Source organism: Bactrocera neohumeralis, chromosome 4, assembly GCF_024586455.1.
Source record: "Bactrocera neohumeralis isolate Rockhampton chromosome 4, APGP_CSIRO_Bneo_wtdbg2-racon-allhic-juicebox.fasta_v2, whole genome shotgun sequence".
Lineage (NCBI taxonomy): Eukaryota > Metazoa > Arthropoda > Insecta > Diptera > Tephritidae > Bactrocera > Bactrocera neohumeralis.
Genome location: NC_065921.1, coordinates 87,908,342 through 87,934,247, shown reverse-complemented (window position 1 = coordinate 87,934,247; position 25,906 = coordinate 87,908,342). Strand labels below are relative to the sequence as shown.

Below are 25,906 nucleotides of genomic sequence, written 5' to 3'. Positions count from 1 at the left end.
GCTTGTCTTACTTGCCACTCACACATACACATACATGCATAGCCTTACTCTGCATTTTCTGCATGGTTACCTTTTGTTTTTGCTTCTGCCTTGCAAGCGCTTGCACTGCTAAGAGCGCATAGGAAAAATGTGCAAGAAATGAGTAAACAACTAAACTACAATAAACCACAATTGCACACCCCGCACACCACACACACAAAACACTAACTTGCCACACGAAACGAGTACGGTTTAAACCGCTATGCGGCGGGCAGGTGCTATGGGAACCACAGCCCACACTCATGAGGCCTTTCTGTGGCACACTCAAGTGCACTATTGACCCTAAAAGGCTGAGCAGCGTTGCCAACAGCACTGCCAAGGAACGCGACACAAGTGCACCTTAGCCTAAACGGCGTGGGCGTTTGTGTGGCATAAATTTTGGCGCATAAACTATTTGGGTGTGGGCCTCCATGTGATTTAGTTGTGCGTTTAAGTGTTGACAACGTGCCTTTGTTTGTGTGATATGAGCTATGAGCTATATAATAAATCAAGGTCGAAGCTGAAGTGCAGCAGCGTATCACAAAGTGCCGTTAAATGTGCCCATTACCTATTTCCATTGTACTTTAAGCCGATTTTGCATTTTTACTGAAAATTTTATTTTTTATTTCTCCTCACAGACTTTCCCGACCCGGTGAAGAACTGCACGGCCTACAATGCCACCGCCAACTCCATACAAATCCAGTGCATCGCCGGCTATGACGGCGGCATACCGCAGCACTTTCACGTGCAAATCAAGGACGAACTCACCAATCAAATACTCTACAACACTTCCTACAAGTACGCCGAGTTCACCATCAAGCGACTGCCGAGCGATTCGGTCTTCGTGATACGCGTAACGGCCGTGAACGCACAAGGACCGAGCAAAGTAGCATACCGCGTGCGCGGACGTACACTCTCCGCACCGCTGCTACGTACCGCCTCCTCCACCGCTGTGTTGGTGCAGCTGACACCGCTGCTCGGCGCCTTGCTGGGCATTGTCGCCACGGTCGTGCTGATCGCTATCTGCATTGTGATTTTCCTACGTGTACGCCCGAAGGCGACGCGTCGCCCGAACGGTGATACCACCACCACGGAGGCGGATAAGGGCAGCGCCGAGCCGCTGTCGCGTAACATGGGCAGTCACTCGAGCTTGGAGGACAAGAATCCCGATGTCGTGCCGCAAGAGACAAACAGCGAGGATGAATTTCACTTGGAGGAGAAGGCGTTCGATCGGCTGAACATCGAGTCGCAGCGCATACTGTACACGCCACCGACGCGCATTAATACGGCGTCTCCGCCACCGCCTTCGCTGTCGCCCACATTTGGCAAGCAGGTGAGTGCTGATTGATATCACGCATATACATACATATACAATATATAAGTAGCTGTAAGGGAAGTAAAGAGAATTGATTATTATTAAATACTGTTCAATTAGGCACACACATGAAATCAGTTAAAAAGCTGTCAGTCATGTTCCTACAACATTTTAGGCAAGCCTTGCCGATGCACCCATACACACGCGTGTATGATTGCCTTTGGTCTCAAGCGCGCTATCTGTGCTCTAATCTGTTATAATTTGGTATATTCATACGTCCTCTTCATGTGATTCAAGTTAGCTCTCGGCGCTTAAGCTAATTAGTTTTGTTGTCAAACAATTTTTGTAGAAGCAGCCTTTGGCGTAGCCGCGCAAAAAGCTTCGACGCTTATAAAATAAACAAGTTTGCCTAACGAAGTAACTTTTCGGCAACGCTTCAACGCCTCAAAGTATGTGAAAAGAGTTGTTGTCTAATCTGATTTAACAATCTTCTGAGTGACCCAGAAAAAGGCAGGCCACTTAGAGGGACGCAGGCAAAAAGTTCTGCGAAAGTTTCGGCGTACTTTGACGCTTGCAGAAGAATATGGGAAGGCAGTAGTGTAACTGTTTGTAACAGGTTGAAAGTGTGTAGAAATACTGAGGAGTGTATAAGATATGATAACGGTTAAAAAATGTGATATGTTGACTTTGATTATTAAATGGCTTTTGTAGGTCAATTCTACCTAATCTTTGAGGTGAACATATTGAATGAGGTCAATTCCTCTCATTATTTGAGTTGAACATATTGAATGAGTTTAATTCCTCTCATTATTTGAGTTGAATATATCATCAATAATTTTTTTTAAATATTGAGTTTTAAGCAAATATTATAGTATTTTTCTTGGCTTTAAAGACTTATTTTTTGAGTATATTCATTGTTTTTCTCGGGCTTCAACAAAATATTGAGTAGTCGAAAAAGTCTTTTCGTATTTTAATCGTCAATAGATGTCGTTGCAGTCGGATATCTCCAGTGCTACAAATCACATTGTGTCATACCATATAGTGTTGGAAGGGTGAGATTTTAAACTTCATTCGACCAAAAAAAAAAAAAATAAATTGGGGAAAGTTGCTAAAAAGTTACAGCTGTTCAAAAATGCTGTGAAAATACGGTGAAGAAGTATAAAAAAGGTGAGTATAAAAAAGGTCTCCTGCCACGCAAGCCAGCAATGAAATTTGTGAAGTTTACAGAGACGATGCTGTACCAGTTCGTGTAGTACAACAATGGTTCGCTCGCTTCCGTTCAGGAAATTTCGAAATTTCGATTTACGCTGAGGAAAGTTTTACACTGACGTTAATGTCTCTAGCGGAAGAATGGCAAAAGGTAGTCGATCAAAATGGTACATATTTGTTTATTTATTTCTTAGTATAAATATGAAAAACATAAGTTGAAGTTTGATTAGAAATACGAAAAGACTTTTTCGACTACCAATAGATTTTAAGCCAATATTATAGGATATTTTCAGAAACTTAAAGAATTATTTTTTGATTATGTTGTTCTCGGTCTTCAACAAAATCAGTTCGAAAAATTTTGTTCGAAAAGTTTTTTCGAAAAAATTGTTCGAAAAATTTTGTTCGAAAATTTGTTCGAAAAATTTTGTTCGAAATATTTGTTTGATTTTTCACCGTAACCTTGAATAAAATAAACATACCAAATAAACGCGCAAAATAAATCCTCCACTTGCCAATCAGCTGCCCTCATTACTTTTATAAGAATTTATTATTTAAGTGGTTTTGTGTATGACAACCACACAACTGTATGCTTAGCACACTTTTATTGTTTTTGTTGTTATTCAGCTGAAACTATTTGATAAACTGTCAACAGCGCGAAACAATTTGACGTTGTCATCATCATTGTCAACATCGTCGACAGTTTTTACACCCAGCAATTTTCGAGCAGACGCTGACAGCAATGCCACCGCCCCTAATCCATATGCTCGTATGTATTTGAGATTTTTATAGGCCTGGCATATATAAGTATTTCTGTCATACTGACAGGTTTATTTCATTTTATAGCCTCCTTCTCTAGAAACAATGTCATCGACATTATATTGCGGCCTAAATGGCTTATTATTGCAGTTTCTTCCACTTGCTTGTGTCGCGCTGTCGTTATTTACTGATTGACAACTTATTTTCTTCTTCTAACTTGTGTTGTCTTTTGAGCCCTCTTTTCGTTATATTTCCGTTATTTAATGACAACTTCGATGTAGTGACTATGTATGTGCACTTTCTGTATATGCTGTAAATACACATATAATAGGCGTATGTGGAGTTGCATTGTATTAAATAATAACCTACGTCTGCTTATTATAAAATCTGGCGCTGAAAAGTATGCTTCCTTATAGCTGTCCTCGCAACTCGCACCGTTTACGATGACACGCAGCATAATACATGTTTTTGTTGTTATCATACATTGATCGCACTTAACATGAGACTTGTCTTCGGCAGCATAAAAGCGTGTCAAAGCGGAACCGTACGCTCTCCACTTACAAGCGCGTGTCAAAAAGCGCAAAAATCCACATGACCAAAACTCATACTCCTTGTGCTTGCTGTCTTTAACAATGTTTCTACGCCATCGTTGCTGGGAACTCATTGTGTTCTACGGCGGAAGTGCGTGCTCGGACGCCTAACATGTGGCTCTTTGATATATACCTGTGTATATATGAAACAACAAAACGTAAGAAAGCACTGCAGCAGCGGTTGTGAGGAAGCGGAAGCGGAAAGTAGATATTTTCATCAGTTAGCGGCTGAGAAAACGGCAAAGTGCTGCGAAAACATGACAATCATGCGAGCACAGCAAAGTGGTCAGCACATGGGTGACTCGCACATAATAAATAACTGTTCATACATGTATATATATACATATATTTGTGCACAGATCAAAATTTCACTCTTACATGCATTTATCGAAACGGGCATTAACATCACAGTGTATGTTTGCATGTGCGCCTTGCGGATAGGCTACAATTTTTTGGCAGCCAGCTAGAGCAGCCGACTTTGTTTGTATGCCACTGATTATTATGGCCTGTTAAACACCACTCGGATATATGTATATAAGAGCACACAACTGTATATACTTGTGGCTATATAGTTTTCAAATATTTGCCACACAGCATATGTAAATATGTGTGTGTTTGCGAACTCATTTGTCAGGGTTCAATTTTGTTGACAATATCCTCAACTATGAAGACACACACACACACACACACGCACACACAAGCAACTGTGATATCCGTAAGCGGCCGTAAGTGTGTCAGCGTTCATTGTTTCTGTCATTCAAGTAATTTTGTGTCGAACCCTTAACGAACAATCCATGCCAAGATATGACACACTTCGGAGAATTCGCTTTGTTTGCTCATAATAAGCCGCACAAACTAACATAAGTACAACAACTATATATATATATATATATATATGTGTGTGTGTGTGTATAGACATATCATGTTTGTGCCTGCTGTTGGTCGATATTGCTCATACCCATTGTCGGAGCTTAATTAAAGTGCCTTAATTGCGGTTAATTTGTTGCAAGTTATTCCAAGTCGTAGCAGCAGAGTGTTCGACCTAACAATCTCGGCACGCGCTTGAGTGTATCATTATGACAGAAAAATATCTGTGAGGATATATACATTATATACATAAGTGCTTGTATGTATGCAGCTGTGCTTCAGTTCAGGCTATCGAGCGTCAGGCGTACTCCTTACTCGCTCTCACAATGCAATTATAATAATCTAGGTCTGCATCTGTGCTAATTTAGGAAATTGGCAGCAAAGAGTTATTACTTGTGGATGAGTGAGGTATTTACTACTGCTTTTTTGCTTTTGTTTTTGGTTTATAATTGTGCTGCTCCTGTGACAAATTACATTCTGTTTGCATATTGCGTTTACGGTTAATACATATGGGCAAATGAATTTTGTGTGTTGTGATTTTCAGCAGAATTTGTGCTGATTTTGTTTTGAAAGGTTTCTCTAATTTGTCCCAGCGCTTGATTATGTGAGTGGCAACTCAATTAAGGCAGTTTGGTACAAGTGTTTGCGGTTATAATGAGTACACTGTTTCAAGGTGTTTTAAAATACTTTCGAGTTAGTTTTGCTGCGGCATTGGAATACAAGAAATGAATGTGACTTAATACAAAAGAAAAAAACCGTTAATTTCAGCAACATTGAAGCTAGAATACCCTTATAGGTGCTCTTCTTATAACATAAAAACATATAAAAATTTTTTTTTTCATTTTTAGCAATCAGTTTGGATGGCAGCTATATGCTATAGTTGTCCGATCTGAATAATTTCTTCGGAGATTGCATCACTGTCTTAGAGAATAAACTATATGAAATTTCGTGAGGATACTTTGTCAAATAAATATACTTTCCACACAAAAACTCGATTTGAGGCGGTCAGTTTATAAGGCAGCTATATGCTACACTGATCAGATCTGAACAATTTATACGGAGATTATACCAGATATCTCGGGAATTGAAAGAGTTTTCCATTCAAGCAATTATACCGATGTTAAACAATTTTGTCGCAGATTGCATCACTGCTTTATAGGATATCATATAGCAAGTTTCGTGAGAATATCTTGTGAATCAAGTAAACTTTTCACTAAAAAACTTGACTTGGAGTGGTCAGTTTGTACGGAAGCTAAACTCTATACAGATCCGATCTGAACAATTTTTACGGAGATTATACCGCTTCCGGGGAAAGCAACTCAAGACAAATATCATGCAGATATCTCGTGAATTGAAAGAGTTTTCCATACAAGTAATTGATACCGATGGTACAGTTTTTTGTATGACAGCTATATGCTAAAGTGAACCGAACTGAACAATTTCTTCGGAGCTTGCCATAGAGAATAACCCATGCTAAATTTCGTGAGGATATTTTATCAAATAAAAAATATTTCCATACTTTCCACAAACGGTCAAAAAATAATAGAAATAAAATAATATATAAAAGGCACACCTCGGTATCCTTCACATAGTTTAAGAACCTGAAATTGCGTTTCTTTATGTTTCACTTAGCGAAATCTCATATGTCGCCGCCAAAAGCAGTTCATTCATTCTCAAGCCGCCACCCATCAAATTTTCGGCATTTTCGTTTCTGTGTTTAACAAACGCGTGTCTGCTGTAACTCATTTTTATGATATAACTTTTCCATCTTTCATATTATTGATATGAATTCATGCTCCATACACGCCTCTACCACCTACACTGCATTTAATTATGCGTGGATCAGCTAGTACGAAGCCTTGTATATATTTGCCGCGTATATGTGGCACTGACAAGCATTACAACTGCGAGGCACCTGAAGAAGTCCACCACACACATACAAATGTCACTCACATACAAATGTCACACTTTCATTGACGCATTCACGCGCACATTCATTGTCAGCTTACTTGCACATACATTTGTCAGCATACAGCCACATTTATATGCATATACTTGACCCAACACACATACAAATGTGACATAACAAGTGAGTTCATAACCGAAATTGAATTGAATTCTTTGCATTGACATTTTTATTAGTTTGTTTGCAATATTTCATTGGCAAATAAATTTATTAACCTCGCAAGCCGCACCGTGTGTATGCAGTTGAAGGTGTTGTAGCCAACAACAACTACAGATTGTGCTGCAAAATGTGTGCAGCTCTCAGCATTTCATGCCGTTGGCAGTTGCTTATTATTTTCAATAAATTTTTGTCTCACTTGTTTCTTGGGGCATGCCACATTCTCGACTTCAACGTTGTTACATTTTATAGGCATGTTTTTGATCTGCTTTTGTTGTTGTTTGCGTATTGTTTTCATGTATTTGCGTGCTTTCCTTGCTGTCACTCAGTCCATTTTCCCCCTGTGTACTCGTCAACGTCGCGCTGCTGCGACACCTGCCAATTCGGCATGAACAAAGTAGTGAGGCTCACTGTTTGCCTCACTCTTTTATGCTTAGTTTAACACATTCTGTTCTGGGAGTTCTTTGTAGTTTTTGCCGTGAGCGCTTAGCGCTTCTACTTCCACACTTTGCCTTGTGTATTTCACTGCTTGTGCTCTCGACTTTTTCAGCAACTTTTTGTCAAAGTTAAATAAATTGCCTGCTTGTTGTACAACGTCAGTTCTAATGCAGCATCAAACTCCAGAAGAATCTCCTGTTTGCTCACGGCAGAGTGCTTCCTGTGCTGGGTTTTGTATTTTTTGCTTAGCGTGCGCTCCAATACGTTTGAAACTACTGTGCGCGCACCTGACAGCGTGCTAAGTGCTGAGTTTCGCACTTTCTTTGTGCAAAAACGTTTGGAGAAGGCAAGCAGCTGCAAAAAAAGCCAACATAAGAATCGTATGTGCGCTGTGTAGAAGCTGCCGACGAAAAAAATAAATTTGTTGCTATTTTTGGTACGCTAACAATTATTTGAAGACACTAAAGCAGTTAGGTCCAGCTGTGCTGCTAATTTTCTGGTTTGCTGTAATTGAAATGGATACGCTCTGTGGAACGAACCAAGCATTTACTAACTGAAGGCCACGCACAAGCACACTTCCATGCAAGCGTCTTAGTAGCGAGAACTTGAACTAATTTTTAATGCACACATACATATATATATGACTGTGTCTGTGTCAAGGCATGCTTCTCCCATTACAATGCGCCGCGGCGTATGAGCAACATTTTTTGTTTAGTATGCAAAATATTGCCTTTGGCAAACTTTTCAACACAGAATTTAACACGGAATTCAGCATTATGTGTGGAAACTTTGCACAACCGACTAATGCCAACACGTGCGCACGAAACGTATGCATGTATATGTATATGCGCGCCGCACACCAATGAAGGCCATATCAGCGCCATGAAATCGATTGACTTTGCGCGCGCCGACACCCTACACTTCACCGACACTCATATGTGTGTGTGTGTGTGTGTTTTTATGCTACTTTTTCGCGTCAACTTCATCGGGCATTTGCGCGCTGTGCAAAGTCACAATAAAGAAATCGTTGTCACGTTCTATCGAGGCATAAAGGTGAAGCACACGCACGCACACACACACATGCAGTGTATTTTGTGTTTGGCTCAGGCGCTGCTCTAACGGCCAAGTTTGAGTAAGCACCGCAATCGAACGGCAGCGCAAACAATGGCAGCCAACACAACACAATGAAATGCCAGCAAATACCAGCGAACAGAAGTCAAATGTCAAATGAATGCCAAACGAAATAAAACGACAACAACGACGCCCCGCTCACGGCGTACGTGCAGGTGTTCACTCAACGGTGTTTGGGCTCACATATGCAGCACATACATATATGTGTGTATGTGTGCTCGCTAAAGTTATTGCCGCCATTTGGCGTGTACAAACACTCTTATATTTGGTACATACGTGTGTGTTATTTATTCAGTTGCGTCAATATTTTTGTATGTAAATCGTCTGTCGATTTAGTGAATTAGATAAATTTGGGGCACAATTGCTCACGCCCCGCACGCCGAACGTTGTCTGGCAGCTGATGCAATTACTAGACCTTTGTCTTGTTCGAAAATGGCTGATCATTTTTGTTCTTTAGATGGACACGTGGTGTAAATATTGAATGCCAGTGAGGACATCAATGGATTAAAGAAATATTTTATATTGTAATGTCCCTGACTCAGACGTCAAATTAAAGTGCGCGATTGACATTTTGTAGGACATGTCTCTGGTGCCTGTCTGAGGGGAAATCAATAACAATTATTTTACACCTCATTACAAGACAGCTACCAGTTATTTTCTGTGTATTTCGCTAAAGTGAAAAATTTGCTTGCCTCGCTGTCAACTAAGACTTCAACACTCATATGATATAGAAAAATGTTAACGTCGACTGCACGGAAGCTATATTAACTTCTAAAGATCAATTTACTACGGCATATGTGAATAAAAGCCTTTTTCTGGATTTTGGTCGTTTAGTTTATATGACAGCTATATGCTATAGTGATCCGATCTAAATGATTTCTTCGGAGATTGTAGCTATGTGTCAATTAATAATATGTGTGAAATTTTGGACGATGACTTGTCTTATAAAAAAATTATTCATAGAAGGACTTGATTTTGATCGGGCCACTTGTAAGGCAGCTATATGTTTACTGATATGATCTGAATAATTTCTTCAAGCATTGTAGCTTTTCTTTAAATAATAATATGTGCCAAATTATGTGAAGATAAGTTTTCATTTAAACAATTTATACATACAAGGACATGAGTTTCATCGGTCAATTTGTATGGCAGCCATATGGCATTGTTGTGCAATTTCAACCGTTTCTTCGGAGATTGTATTTATGGCTTAAATAATAATATGAGCCAAATTTTATTCAATACCTATACAAATAAAGAAGTTTTCCATACGAGCACTTAAGTTGCATCGGTACTTTGTGTGGCAGCTACATGCGATAGTTGTACGATCCGAACAATTTCCTTGCAGAATGTAGCCATGCCTTAAATAATATTATGTACAAAATTTCATGACGATACCTATTCAAATAAAAAAAATTTCCATAGGAGCCCTTGAGTTTGATCGGTACACTTGTATGGCAGCTATACGCTATAGTTGCACGATCAGAACAATTTCTTCGGAGATTGTAGCTATGACTTAAGTAATATTATGTGCCAAATTTCGTGATGATACTTAAACAAATAAAAAAGTTGTCCATACAAGTACTTCAGTTGCATTGGTCAATTTATATGGGAGCTATCTGCTATAGTGGTCCGATATAGGCAACTCCGACAAATGAGCAGGTTCTTCATGAGAAAAGAGTATATGCAAAATTTCAGAGCCATAGCTCAAAAAATGGTTAAAAAACATGGCTAATAGACTCAGCTTGTCACATTGATCAATAACACTAGTTTGTAATTACCGTTCCATCAATTTTTAACTCCAATAATTATGGCGGACATCAATTTTCATTTATCACAAATTTATTTCCAATATCCACGATACGAACTGCCGCACTTCTGCGCCACAGCTACCTATGTGCGTGTGTGTTTTTGCCCAGGCGACTGTCCCCAGGCGAATTAGCATTATTGGCCAACTTATGTTCGCATGTCAAGTGAGTGTGAATTTGGTTTGTTAAGTCTAAGTAGAACGTAACTTTAGCTCGTACACAAATGTATAAAAAACACGAATAACAACAACTAACAAGAGCACGCAGCATATGTGTGCATATGTGCTTATAAAGGTAACACAAGCATACTTAGCAGTTAAGTTGTGTGCGGGTCACTTTGCATAATTCAGTATTAATAATGCTGTACAAGCATAAAAGTTGTACGTTTTCAACAAAGCAACAAAGTTGTGCACCATTACTCTTGCCACACGGGCGTTATGGTATGCCCAAGGGATGCGAGCTTATTTTTAGTGAAGAGTGACCAGGCCGACACACCGGGCGTATGAGTAACATGCGTGCGTAGTAGGCACTATTGGACCCAGAGGCGAGTTAGGGATGGTGTGACAAGTTGCCTTTTGCTTTTAATGCCTTCTAAGTGCAAATGCTAAGTGAAGCGTAAAAGGGTTGCATAGCAGACCAGAGGAAATTAGTAGTAGTGCATAGACATGCAAAGATAACAGTGAAAGCGAGCGCGAGTGTGGGCTATGAAAATAGATTGCTACCGGAATTAGCATAATTTAAATAAAATTTGCTTTCAAAAACGCCTAAATATTTAAAATGGTCACGCGCACTGGCAACATGTGCTCGCCCCTTTGGCGCACATATAATGAAAAGTATTGCATAACTAAGCAGCACTTAAAAATTATTAACAAATTCATACTTTATGCATTCAATTTATTTACTTATACCACACACTTTTCGTCTTTGCAGTATGGCGAACTCTCGCTCACCACCAATCCCGCCTTCAGCCTATACAACACGCCACAGCGCGCGCCCGCCGCCCAACGCCCCGTCTACACCGCACCACCGCCGCTGCTCTCCACACGCACGCCACCCAACATCTACACACGCATACCCGGCCGCTCCTACCTGCCCGCCTACGAGACGCGCACCTCACCCACCTCACCCTACGGCTCGACCACCACCTGCACCATACCGCTGCTCAGCGGCCAATCCAACGGCTCTCTACAAACGAACAGCAGCACGCTGGGCAGCACTTCGGGCGGCGTCGGCACCGGCGGCATGGGCGGTGGCAGTCTCACCAGCAACGCCAGCAGCGGCATGCACTGCAACACCTTGCCACATCCGGGCGCTTTGCAGCATCACGCCTCGGCGGCCGCAGCTGCCGCGGCGGTGGCATCCATGACGACAAATGGCATGCCCTCGACGCTCACCTCATCGATGACATCGGGGAATATTAGCCTGGCCGCAACACAGTCGCTGCTCACTTCGCCGCGCACGCACAACGGCGCCGGCGTTGGTGGAGCTGGTGGTGGCAGCGGCGCGCTCTCACTTGGCGGCATGAGCATGGGCATGTCAGCGGCTACAGCGGCTGCAACGACGGCCGGCATGCCGTTACTCAACTCATCGTCCGCGTTGCTGGGCAGCGGCAACTATGAGACAGTGGCCTCCTGAGAATTACCGAAAGATGACATTAAGTGTCAATTTGTATGCATCGGTGGGAGTAGTACGTGTACGAGCAACGCGGAGCGCACCACAATCGTCTAGTGGGACGTGGGTGCGCAAATGGAGATGCGGAAGCGATGGAGAAAGTGCCGTTATGCGGGCATTGTGTAAATTACTTGTAATTTAAAGACTTAGCAATAAGACAGCAGAAGCAGGTTCACTTGTGACAAAACGCCGGCCGAGCAAGTGGCGAAAGCAAGTGTGGTGAGTTTTGAGCGTGAAATTTAACTTTGACTTATTTTCAGAAATTATGTGTGCGCTGAGAAACAATGTTTTGTAGCAAAAAAAATTCAGTTTCTGTATCATCGCTGAACTACTTGCACAAAGTACCTTAAGTAACTGCTAAAATATTTTTTAGAATAAAGTAAATTTTGTATATTTAATGCAATTACTTTCTTGTCAGTTGGCACAAACGAGTTTCTAAATTTAGTTTTTAGTACAAAAGTGTGCAGAAATGCCAGAAATCGGCGCGAATTTTGCAAAGTGAACAAACATATATAAGACTTCCAAATGAAATGCGTAGTTAAGTTATAGTAGAACCACTTAGTGCGATATATGAATGTATGTGTGTACTATAAATCATAAAATGTACTTTAGATCTAGCCAACTACAACTACCGCTAAGGGCAATGCATTTATAAAACAAGTACCTTTACGCATATCATTTATAAATATCTATCTGTGTGTAAAAGCGTTTGCCTAAAGAAAAACCTGAAAATGTTTGTAAGCTTAAATGGCGCTCACAGTGTCGCTGCTATGTATACCTAGTTCCTTAACTGATTTGAGTAAAGAGCGCGGTATGAGTTGTGTATTTTAGTTCTGTTGGTTCTTTTAGGCATGCTGCCAATGTTTTGCAAATTTGTGGCGCAGCTAAACTCTCTTGCCACATGACTTTTGAAAGACTTCGTAATATAATTGAAAGAAGCCTAGGCGGGCATAAAGTGGTCCGGAAACTTTTTTTATGCTTGCTTGCTATTTATATAAATTGTTCCTATGTTATTTTCTAGTAGCCTGTGTATTGTACTATTTTCTTATGCTCGCGCCAAAATGTAGGCAACAGTTTTTAAATTAATAACAATTTCCTTGTTTTATTTTCTCACTTTTATAATTTTTTCAACTTAAATTTCTAAACACTTTTTAAACTTTTGAGTTTTTTTTTTGTTTTATAAATTTTTAAATTTTTACCTTTTTTTAAAATTTTGCTAACATTTTTAAAAATTTTTTTTAATATTTTTTTCATATATTTTTTTACGTTTTTCTAATTATTTTATTTATTGTTTTCTAAATTTTATTTTTTAACTTCTGTAAATTTTTAAAAAATTGTTTAACTTAATATTTTTTTCATAATTTTTTTTTATTTTTTCTAATTATTTAATTTTTTTTCCAAATTTTTTATAACTTCAGTAAATTTTTAAACAATTGTTTAACATTTTTTTTAAGTTTTTTTTCTTTTTTTAAGATTTTGCTTACATTTTTTTAAGTTTTTTTAGTTTTTTTTTTTGAAATATTTTTTTTTTATTTCTTTTAGTTACTTTGTTTTCTTTTATAATTTTTTTTTTAACTTCTGTAAATTTTTAAACAACTTTTTAACTTTTTCTTAATTTTGTCTTAATTTTTTTAAATTATTTTTTGTTTTTTCAAATTTTTAATTTAATTTTTAGTTTATAAAATTTGCGCACATTTTAAAAATTTTTTTTTTTTTTTTTCTAATTATTTTGTTTTTTTTTATTTTTTTTTTTAACTTCTGTAAATTTTTATAGTGTTTAGTTTTTTATATTTTTTTAAGATTTTGCTTACGTTTTTTAAATTTTTTTAGTTTTTTTTAATATTTTTTTCATATATATTTTTGTTTTCTAATTATTTTGTTTTTTATAATATTTTGTTTTTAACTTCTGTAAATTTTTAAACAACTGTTTCACTTTTTCTTAATTTTGTTTTTTTCAATTTCTTTAATTTTTCTCAATTGCAAATTTTTAAAGATTTCTTTTTTTAATTTTTTAAACTTCTAAAGATAAAATAATGATAAACAATTAAATTTTAAGCAAAAATTAAATTTTGTATTATTTTAGGCAAAAATTAATTTTTTAACTTTTTTTTAATTTTTTAATATTTTTTCAAAAATTATTGATAATTAGTTTAAATTAAAAAACATCTCTTAAAATTAATTTTTAATGTTTTTTATTTATTTAATTTCCTAATTTCAAAATTTTCAATTTCTTGATTTACTCTTAATTTGATATAAATGTTTCCATAACCATGAATTGCAGCGTGAGCGCATAGCAGCCAAATCACTCTGTGCGGCGAAGCTTACAAGTATTTTACAAACAGAATTTAATGCAAAATTTAAAGCAGAGCCATAAATAATATATGTGTGTATATAAAAAGCAGCAAAAGTCTCTTTTAGTTAGTAATATATTTGGCAAAACTATAAAATACGCGTATTAGTGGTGGCTAAGATTTTCAGAATAACGCGAATCCTCAAAGAATTTCATAACCGGTAAATGTAAAAGGTGTGCACCCTGTATTGGCAACGAAAAAAGAAACATTGCAAAAAATCAGTTGAATTATGAAGAAAAAAATATACAAAAATTCTTCAAAAATCCACTAAGCGATGAGAGATTTGAAAGCAATTGGCTCTCTCTGTAGCAGCCAAAAATATTTCTGAGCCCCACTACTACCATTAAAATAGACTTTTGCACGTAAAAGCCTCAGTGTGTATATAATTGTATATAATATCTATAAAGTCTTTCATACATATAGCGTACAACAACTACAACATAATATAAATTAAAAATGAACGAGATGTAGACCTTTAGTTAGCCACATTGAACGAAGTTACAACATAACAGAAAAGACTAAATCTTGCGCGAATACTATGTACTACAGCAAATACATACAAAAATCCAACTTTAGCATATATTAACGAAAAACACTATATAAGTAAACGCAAAAATAAGCGTACAACAAACACTTAATGTAAAAACTGTGCTGCATTCTAAAACTAATCGAAATTCAATGACAAAGTGTGGAAACATATTTTGATTTTATGTATGTAAAAAGCATGCTATATAATCTATGTACATATATAGTATAACCGTAGTTAAAGAGAAATTCTTTTCATTTACATGCGATAGCTGAAAATTAAAGCGGACCAAATCACAGTGAACAAACTGAAAACTACATTTAATGCGATTTAAAATACATACACTAAAAAATTAACAAAAATATATAAACATACATATATATGTTTAACTAAAAGCTGTTAAAAGCAACTAAATAAATTACAAACAAATCAACTAATCCTTTCTCCCGCCCACAAAAATTGTAACTCGATGAATTTTTCTACCTACAAACCAAACAAAAAAAAATATATTAAAAAATTACGAAAACACACACACATAGAAAAATATGTAAAGTTATGGACAAAACTCGTATTGATTGTTGACTAGTTATGCAAATTTTATATTTATTGCTCTCACAGTTTTAGCTGAACGTCTGGTTTTTGGTGAAACAAAGTGCTTCTTCTCAAAGAATATTTAATATTGTAACAAAATCAAGTGAAAATTTCCAAAATACAACCAAACTCTTATATGTATGTGTGGAGGGTAGCTAGGCAAATACTTTTTAAATTCAATTTAAGTTAAGAAAATTTAAATTTGAAAATAATTTTTATGAAAATTTATGTGAAAATTGCAACAAAAAAATTATTTATAGCAGCTGCGTGAAAACTACAACAAAAAAAAATTATTTACGACAGCTATGTGAGAATTAAAACAAAAAAATTATTTTGAAAGTTACAACAAAATTTTCGAAATAAAAAAAATTTTAAATTAAAAATACGTTAGTTTGTTTGTATTTTTAACATTTAAACGCACAAACTTAAAGCGTACAATTATTTACATTTAAGTTAAATTAGTTGTAGAATCGTAGTGTAGCCATTTTTTCAAACAATTTGCAGTTTTGTGTAAATATTATGATTTTATTTTTGTTATTTATTATTATATATATTTTAGATTTATTTCTATGTTACGTTCTTTTATGGGAAATCAGCATCAAATGTTTTCAATTCTTTTGTTTTTAGAATTTCTCTCGAATTAATTTTTTTCGATGTTTTTTTAAAAAAAAATTGTAATTTTCTAATGTCGTTTTATTTTTTATTCAAAAAACTTCGTACTCTTTTTTTAAAATAAAGTTTTGTTTTGTTAATTTGAGGAAACAATTTTTGTTCCCTTTTTAATTTGATTTTTTATTTATACTAATAATTTCTTTTGTTTAAATTTTTTGGTTTATTTTCTTCGACAAAATTTATTATTTTTTAAAGTAATTTCTTTTTAGTTAATTTTCTTCCAGTTTTTTCCACAATTTATTACTTTCTACTTTAAAAAGTTTGATTTTTATTTTTTATTCAAAAAACTTTATACAAATATTTTTTAAATCAATTTTTTTGGTTCATTTTCTATGACAAAATTTATTATTTTTAAGTAATTTTTATTTTTTATTCCAAAAATTTGAACTAATATTTTTTTCTTTTTTAATTAATAAATTTTTTAAGTGATTTTTTATTTAAAAAAGTTATTCTAATAATTTTCTTTAAATTGCATTTTTTTTTATTTATTTTGTTTTCAAAATTTATATTTCATTTCTAAATATTTTTTATTATTTTTTTTAAACTTTATACTAATAGTTTTTTTATTTGAAAAGATAATTTTTCATTCATTTTGATATAGGAAATTTTGATTTTTATTTTTATCGTATTTTAATTTGACTTTTTATTTTTTATTTAAAAACTTTATGTTAATAATATTTCATCGTAATTATTTTTTGGTTCATTTTATCGACAAAATTATTATTTTTTATTTTTTTATTATTTTATTTTGTTTTATATTTTATTTTATTTTAATTTATTTTAATTTTATTTTGTTTTATTTTTTTAAACACTTTAAAATGGAGTATTGCGTGTGAGTTGTGAAATTTATGGCAAATTTGTAAAACTTTTTATAAATATAAAAAATTATTTCTTATATTGACTCTATAATTGACTAAAGAAATATTATATGAAAAAATAATTTCTTAAGAAATTTTATGTCAAGTAGGATATATTGTCAATTTTTATTCAAGAGATATATGCTTATTATATTTTTCATATATTTTATTTATTAAATTTGTTTCCTGTATACATTGACTTAATGTTTAAATATTATTTTAAATATTTTAAAGAATTATTTTTTATTGTAAATATTTTTTTATTTCTCTGCATTTTTACTGTTTTTTGTTCACTTGTTTTAAGAAAAAACTGAACAAAGACTTATATCTAAGCTCTTTTATGCCCTTATTTTTTACATTTTTTTTTTTTTTTGTAAAAATGCCCAAACCCTACTTAAGTATCTTTATTGCACGCCTTTATCAAAAAGTACGTGTGTATGTAGTTGCCACAAGAAAAAAATTCTATTATTGTTTTCTTTTCTTATCAAACCAACTTTATTTTTAATCATTAGCTGTTAAAAACACTTCAGAAAATATGTGAGAAATTTTAAACCAATAAATTGACAACTTTTTTACTTATGATGAAGAAAATATTGTATAATAATTAGCGTAAATTAAAAATAAAACACAAGTGGAATAAGAAATTATTAGATAATTAAAAGTAAAAAACCCGAACATGAATAAAACGAAGATATAAGCAACAAAAAAATTAAAAAGCAAGCTATTTTTATTTAAAATCATGAAATAGCATGGGAATTTTATGAAAAGTTTCGGAAGTTTCATATTACGTGGTGAGTGATTCAAGCAGCTCAAATTAAATGGCATGCGATTTTTTATAAAAATTTAGGACGTTTCATAATACATTATGGATAATTTCAGTGATTCAAGCAGCGCATAATATTCAAACCGCTTTACCGCAAACAGATTTACCTGGAGCCAGGATTCCGTCACCACGCTGCTCAGGCAGAAACTAAACATCTCTATGGAAATGCGTTCCATTTACATCCATCAAAGAAATATGCTCAAACATCTTAAGCCAACAATACAAATAAATTTACTAAATAATCATTCACTTCTACTAAATTTGCACAGTGAATCTTTTTATAATTGCTTCTTGCTTTGTCTTCTGCGCGCTCCCTGCTTCATTTAAGCTAAGCAAACACTCATCTAAGAGCAGATATGCCGAAATGTCAGCACAGGTCAGAATCAATAAACGCCAATTTGTTATAAATTAATTTTGCAGCATTTTCTAAACAAACAACTTTGCAAAATAAAATCTAAATAAACATTTCTAAGAAGAAAATCTGCATTTGCTAAGCACTTCAGCGCTGGTAAAAGCAAAGCCTGAGCAAATATTGGCTTTATTAGAGACATTTTATTTTAATGCCAATACAAATTGGTATTTGATTTCTTGTGATGAAAATCTAACGATTTTTATTTATTTTGCGGAAATATTTTCATGCTTTTGTTTGATCTTTGCTCAAAATAATTAATATTTATTGTTTATAAAGAACTTAAAAGGCATTGATTAATTAACTTTTTTAGTTGGCAAAACATTTGAAGGCAATGATTCAGCCATCACAGCCTTAAGGCCTTAAGGTATGCTACGCATTGGTGAGGATTCTCGGTTTGTTCTGCTGTGCTATATGTTTTGTATTTGAATTAATATTTTTCAATTTTCTACCAGGCTTTTAATGCATATTAGTAGCACTCAAGCGTTACTTCACAGTAATATAACTTATAACTTAACTAATCCATACCCGAATTAAAGCTTAAATATTATGTCCATAAAAGGAGAAACGTTCAGGCTTGTTGATACTAGAATTGAAATCAAAAGCAGCAACAACTGCGTCCGCTAGCAGATTATGAAGCGTGCTTCCTGTTTATTTGTCAAAATATACCAACCTAAAAGTGCTATTATATATATGTTCATATCACATATCAGCCTAAAGGTATACTACGACTCACGGCGCATTTTTTCAGCATGTCTGTAGTGCAATTTACATTCTTTTCTGTTGTCCTACGGACATGTAAAAGTGTTCGACAAGATCCCGATGCATTCTTGTTTAAAACTTGCGCGATTTCACTTGTCGTTAGAAAGAGGATTCGCTATGCTAGCTGCTCAAAATATTTTCAACTAACAAATGTATCGATTACTAAGTAGATTAGATGGCCAAATTATTGCTCTTGCTTCACTAAAGAGGATTTGATAGACATAAGTCTTCAAAAATTACTTTTGAAATTAAGTTCAACGGGTTACGTACAGTTTAACATCCGGAAAATGCCCACATTCACCAAACCTTTTATCTCATATAATAAATGAAATCCAACTTTTGAGCATATCAAAGACCTTGAATAATGTTTTGATAATTTTTGTTAATTATTTTTGCAAATTGAGCCATTGGCAACTAGTTTCCGGACAGATTGGCGGACGAAGGATTGGTAAGTAGATGAGTATAGGTTTTGATTACTCGAAGGATTTGAAAAGAACTAAAAATACCTTGAAACCTTAGGAAAATATTCCAGATAGATCACAGTGTTAAAAAAAAAATAAAAAATAAATATTTTTTTAAAAAATAAATATTTTTTTTTTAATTTCAAAACCAACGTTATCCTTCATTTATGATTTTTTTTTTTGATATTACAAAAGCCACATATTTATGAGTTTACGCTAATTTAATCTACCATTACGTTACTTGCCAAGATAAAAGGAATTATGCCTTTGCCAATGGAAAGGGTTTATTAGCAACGACATCAAAGTTCATATTTTTACCCCAAAAAGTCCATTTAAATTGTAACTAAGCGAGTGAATAAGCCTGCATAGAGCTGCTGCTGTTAACTCAAATCAAACCATGGCAACCTGAGCTATCGACTTCGGTGCTAGTGGGTGTGCTTGTCTTTGAAAATTTAGAATCTCAAACACAAACAAGCAAACCCGTTCACACACACATATACAAAACATCAAATAACCTACTAACATTGTTGTTGCATACCGTTGTATGTGTGCGTGTGCGGCCATGCACGTGCTGTTAATACGCAATTCCGGCTAAGCGATGTATGTAAATGCCACCAACAGCAATGCCACGCACAATAGTTATAGCCGCAGCTCTTGCTCGCATGCTTGCCTCACTTGCCGCTTCTTACCTTTCGCCATTTGCGCAGTCAAGTCGAAAGTACACACTTGCCACATTCGCAAGTAAATGTGGCCACATTGTCAAAACAACACAGACAAATTCACACCAAATGCCTAAATTTCCAATGCAAATTCGCCCGAAAATTTGTGCTAACCAACTTTCTTGGCCTGCCATATGTTGTGGTGGTGTTTGCTCTGCCATTTTCAGACCCACTTTAACATATTTGCTAATGTGAGTTTAGGCGAGCGGAACATGTGTCGGCTTTCTAGGACTCTATTTGTAAAACAACGTGAGTAATAGTTGCTCATGAACCGCTCAGGTTTAAAATTAATGACCGAACTCACTTAGTAAGATATAAGCTCAAATTTTAAGCATTTTTTTATGCAGTAATTATAAAGCCATTGGGACCTCACATTGATTTTGTCATGGCGCAGGAGATTTCCGTTAAGTAATCGCTGCTGCTCTAATGAAATACTCTTTTTTCAAAGTATTTTATTGTAGCCTACAAATGCACACTTGCTTACCTTCCATCTTGGAATATAAATCACAGAGGCATACTTTTAGGCACTTAACCTAAATTCACACAATTTTACCTATAATAGCAGACCTAACACTCTGTAAGTGCATGAACCATTAAATAAGCAAGAATGTAACAATATATTTTAAAGTTCCGAGAGTATCAAATATGCTCCAATGTCGCCTACCCCAATCCCTGAACGAAAGAATGTTCCTGGAAGCCCGATTTCCGTAACTTTGAGAAAACCCCATTTACGTAGCTCTTTCTACTCGAGCATACTGTTTAACCTAATTTAGGTCTAAGGTTTGACTAATAAATCTGATTGAGATAAGGATTAGACCTACAAATTTTCACGCATAAACCAGATATTACAGTATCTTTCAGGTGGAAGTCGCTGCAGTCAGGAAAGTGGCTGGGATGAAAAGATATATATACGCATTACAAAAGATAATTGTCTTTAGAAGCAGGGTGGCAAAAGATGCCGAAAAGCGGCCGCTTATACGCAAGGTTCCAGGCTACGAAGAAATTCCGCGCAACGAAAGAGCTGATGAGATTGCCAAAAGTGTCAAAACGATATACAATGAAATTTCGAAAGAGCTTACAGATGGATCAGGGCAAAATTGGAATGCTTCAAGTACATGCAGGGTCAGCAAAATCATATACAACAGCCACGTGTGAAATCGCATGTGTTTTAGCAGCGTCTCGAAAGTACTGCCAGACGATGGCTTGACAGCTCACAAGCTACTGGCATCTCTTGCGAGCTGGATGGGTATAAATAATGACGATACTTGCAGTAAGCGCAGAGTAGTTGAAATGAGAGAAACAATATAAGTATTAAACACTATCTAGAACTCGCCTTAAGTATCTAAGAGCTTCGGATTTCAAGGGACTAGACGAGCTTTCAAGCTTAAATATCAAATGCCTCATAAAGTTAGCACAAAGCGTTGACGTACTGCATGACGAATACTTCAGCTCAAATTGAACCAAAGCTCATTCTGGCATTACTAAGAGGCAGTAGGTTTAGGTATAACGTGACAGTCGGCCAGTAAAAACTAACCTAACTTTATACAGGAATTTAAACTGAAGCTTTTCTGAGTCGAGTCTACCTTTCGATATAAAACATGCTTTAAGAAAAACACAATTTTGTAATCTCTAATAAAAATCGTAAGTTCCCTAGAACTAAACATTTTTCCTAAGTTTAAACCTTTAAAAACTTTTAGTTCGATTACAAATTTATTAAGAAAAAAGATTTACAACAATTAACCATTCTTTAGTTTTCGCGGTTGTGCTCGTCAACGACTGTATTCGCTTTTATTAATATGTACCACTGACATTTTTCCAGCCTGTCAGTTCAATTCATGCATACAGTCATTCAATCATATATTCATTACATTTCAACAATCAGCTCCTCCATTTACACCCACACACACGCACACCCATGTAATTTGTTGGCAGTTGGGCGAACACTCGTAAACTGATAAATGGAAAATGCCAAACTTTGTCGATGACTGAGTCAGCCATGCAACCGAGAATGAAATGACCGAGCTACACTCTCAACTCGATACAACTGAACACGCGCTCAGCCGAGCTGAACCGTGCTGAGTGGACTGAGCGCACTGAACTGCTGCCATAATCATCGTCAATTATCAACCAATTTCGTTTGTTATTAACTTGTATGTGTTCGCATTTTCCACTGATTGCTACTGTCAAGTAATTTCCACTCATATATCTGTCTATATTATATAATACGTATACGGATATATGTATACGAATGTATGTGTGTTTGATTTTTGGCAATTTTTCTACGTTCCCTATTATCGCGCAAATGATTCATTGGAAATGTTTCATATATGTATCTATATATCGGTGGACATAAGTATAAATATGGTACATATACGAGTACTATGTAGGTTATATATAGCCTGCAATGTCAAGTAGAATTTCGCAGTATTTTAACGCCTATGAGTTTGATCACCACTGACAAGGTTTTACTCGTTTTCGATGGTTATTGTTGTGTTGACCATATTTCGCTATAAGCTGTTTACATATATATGTATATATATGTAAATTTATCTATATGCATTAGGGTGTTCGCAAAAAAGTAAAATTCATGGTCTCCTCAATCGCTTGCGCTTAGTCCATGCCGCTGAAAACACTGATATATATAATATAAGTGTTGCACCAAACGATTGCAGTTAATCTCAGCCGAGCAGAGCTTTCTCGAGCTGCCAAAATCTATCCAAAACGGTATGTATATGAAAAGCTATCTTTTCAGGCCTCTCAGCACAAGTTGAACCCTGTCTTCTATCGCTCAATCAGGAGCCACCCCAACACACATACAATAGCACAAATTGTTATTGTCAGTCCATATGCTGGAGCCTGTCAATTTCATTCATTTCTGGCTTATTATTTCCTGTCATTTGTACGGCATCGACAATGCAGCTCGACAACGCTCAACTAAGTTCAGCACAATGCCGCTGCGGCTAGTTGGCCACCGCGCCAACATACACTACTCGGTGGGCCCGCTCTGACAGCGAAATACAATTTCATCGAACGCATCTCACTTAGCAGATAACAAGGCGCCTATTGTCCAGTTACGTTCAACACACACACATATTATATATTTCATTTATGTATGTATAGAAACTGTGTGCCTTGGCTTATGTGCGTGAGTCCCTACAAATGCTAAAATATATATACTTATATGGTAAATATGGATACATACCATATATATGTTCGCAAACAGGAAAATTAGGATTCACAATGCCGCACATCACACAAATGAAAATATACATTTTCAAAGTGAAAAAAGCGTCAAAAAGTAACAACAACGAAAAGCAACAACACCAGTTAGCTGCACATTTCTGTTGGCATTGAAACTCGTTAATATTTCCACGTCAAATTTACTCTGCTCAATATGAACATTGACGTGTTGTTGTTATGTTTTGCTGGAGTTGAGTTAAATTTTCAGAATTTATTTCACATTTAGCTTTTCAGCGAATTCGGTGGAAACTTTTCAAAAAAAGACAAATTAATAGTATAACCTTCAATTGAAATGCAATATTTTCAAATTTGACTTCTCGTTGAATTTTTTAGTAAACAAATAGAATTAAATTTTTATAAACAGTTACATATAGTCACCTGAAATATAAAACAACGTAGCATAACTTTTCATAAGTTCACAGGCGATGGAAAAGCGGTATAATTGCAACCACTCATATTGAAACGAAATTTGAGTTTTGGTTATAAACTGGTTAAATATTGGTTAGCATATGCTTGTATTGAAAAAAAAAATTGAGTTTTGGTTATAAACTGGATATACATATTTTGGTTATTGTATACTTATGTATATTGAAAACAAAATTTGAGTTTCGGTTATAAAATGGTTATATATTGGTTATCACATACATATCATATCTTCAGGTATAAAAATCTTCAGCTAACTGCGAAGACCGCTTGGTGTGGATTTTTGTACCCCGAAATTTAGAAAATACGTTAAAATGACATTTTCAAGCTTATGCTAGACAAACACTTGTCTACTGGCAGAAACACAGATAATATGTACAAGCTATAGAGTTTGTAAAATCCGTCGCTAAATCAAACCTCTAAAGAAGAGCTTTTGAATCAAGGAGAACTATTTTCGTTGCCTACCTTTAGGTTGGCCTATTTTTAATATAGTTTCTGCCACAACCTCCCACGTAATCTATGGTTTCGAACTCATTCGGCATGATGTTCAAACACTTTCCTTTCAAAACATACACCAAACATCTAGAACAATAACTTTGGAGCCAAACTAACTAAGTTCCAATAACGTTCCTGCGACATTAGGGTCTAAGTAACCGGAATGTACCCGCATTTTTATCATGGAATGGACTGTCAAACTGGTAGCTTTTCTCCAAATTACTTCAAAAGTATTTTCTTTCACTACAACAATAACAACAACAACAACTAACTAAGTTTTAAAATAGTTCAAAAAAGAAGCTGGCAGGACTACAAACTTACACCAAGCATGAGAGTTGTAAGTTGCGCAGCTAATTCAAACATCTAAAGGAGAGTTGTTGAATCAAGAAGATCTACTTACGTTGCCTACTTTTAAGCAGAACTATTTATTTATTTATTTATAATAATTCATATAACAAAAAGAGTTTTATTATATAAATACATAAACGCAGCACTGGCTACGAGGCCTTCAGCCGAGAACTAATTTTACTATCGTTGATGCTAAAGCCTCCTAAGTACTCTATGGGTACAAACTCATGCGGAATGATGTCCAAAAGTTCTCCAATCGCCAAACATATAGAGCAGTGACATCGGAGACGAAGTAACTAAGTTAATTTAAGTTTTATTATACGAGTAATTCAAAAAGATCCTTAAAAAGCATTTTTTGAATTCAAAAGCCATCATAAACGTTTAACATATATATAAAAAATGTAATATTCCAGGCATTAAACATTCCATTGGTGCACACACATTCCAGTATATGCGCGTGTATGCAGTTTGAAAAAAAGAGAAATGTTTGTAACATGTTAAATATTTCCGCGCCACTTGACCGCCACAAATGCTCGTTAAAGAATTTAATTAAGTTAATGGACTAACCTGACCGATGCAATGCTGATAAACTTAAAGTGGTTAAAATAATTATAAACATGTGCTGAGCACCTGCGGTCTGTGCGCAACAAAGGCCAAAGCACATACGCACACACTCACACACATGACCAGGTGTTTGCCTTGCCATAATGCACATACACATATGCAAAAGTTGTGAGTGTTTGTGTGTGTGCGTGTGTGTGTAACACAGTTAACAGATCAAATCACATTGATTAATTACGAAGATAAACATTTATTTGGCTTTATGGCATTGTATTGTGTAATGCTTTGTACAAATATGTGTGCATGTGTGTGTGTGGATATGAGTGTATAAGTATATGTGTTGGTATATATGCATAAGGTGTATGTTTACTTAGCTTTGTGCGATGACTAACTTATAAGCAATTAAATGTAGATAATAAGCGAACTAATTAATTTATATGCATTTATATAGGGTGTAGCAAGATGAGCGAGAATTATTTAATAGAAAAGCAAAGGGGAAGAAAACGCTTCGGTTGCACCAAGCTATAATACTCTTCACAATTACAAAAGTTTCCATATAATATCTTAATTCCGACAGTTCGGTTTGTATGGCAGCTATATGCTATAGTGATCCAATCTGAACAACTTCTCGTAATATTACATTTATTGCATCAGATAGTAATACATGCCGAATTTCGTCACAATATCTCATGAAATTAATAAGTTTTCCATAGAAACACCTAGTTCCTATCGTTCAGTTTGTATGA

At 35.3% G+C, this 25,906-nt stretch overlaps 1 protein-coding gene across 1 annotated transcript in view; it reads left to right on the top strand.

The window, feature by feature from the left end:
• The window catches only part of LOC126755612 (uncharacterized), a 168,171-nt gene extending 155,152 nt beyond the window's left edge, over positions 1-13,019 (top strand). The window contains exons 12-13 of the mRNA XM_050468311.1: positions 657-1,351; positions 11,182-13,019. Coding sequence (XP_050324268.1) covers positions 657-1,351; positions 11,182-11,886 — 1,400 coding nt within the window. The 3' untranslated portion in view covers positions 11,887-13,019. The remainder of the gene's footprint in view (positions 1-656; positions 1,352-11,181) is intronic.
• Positions 13,020-25,906: the final 12,887 nt, after the last annotated feature.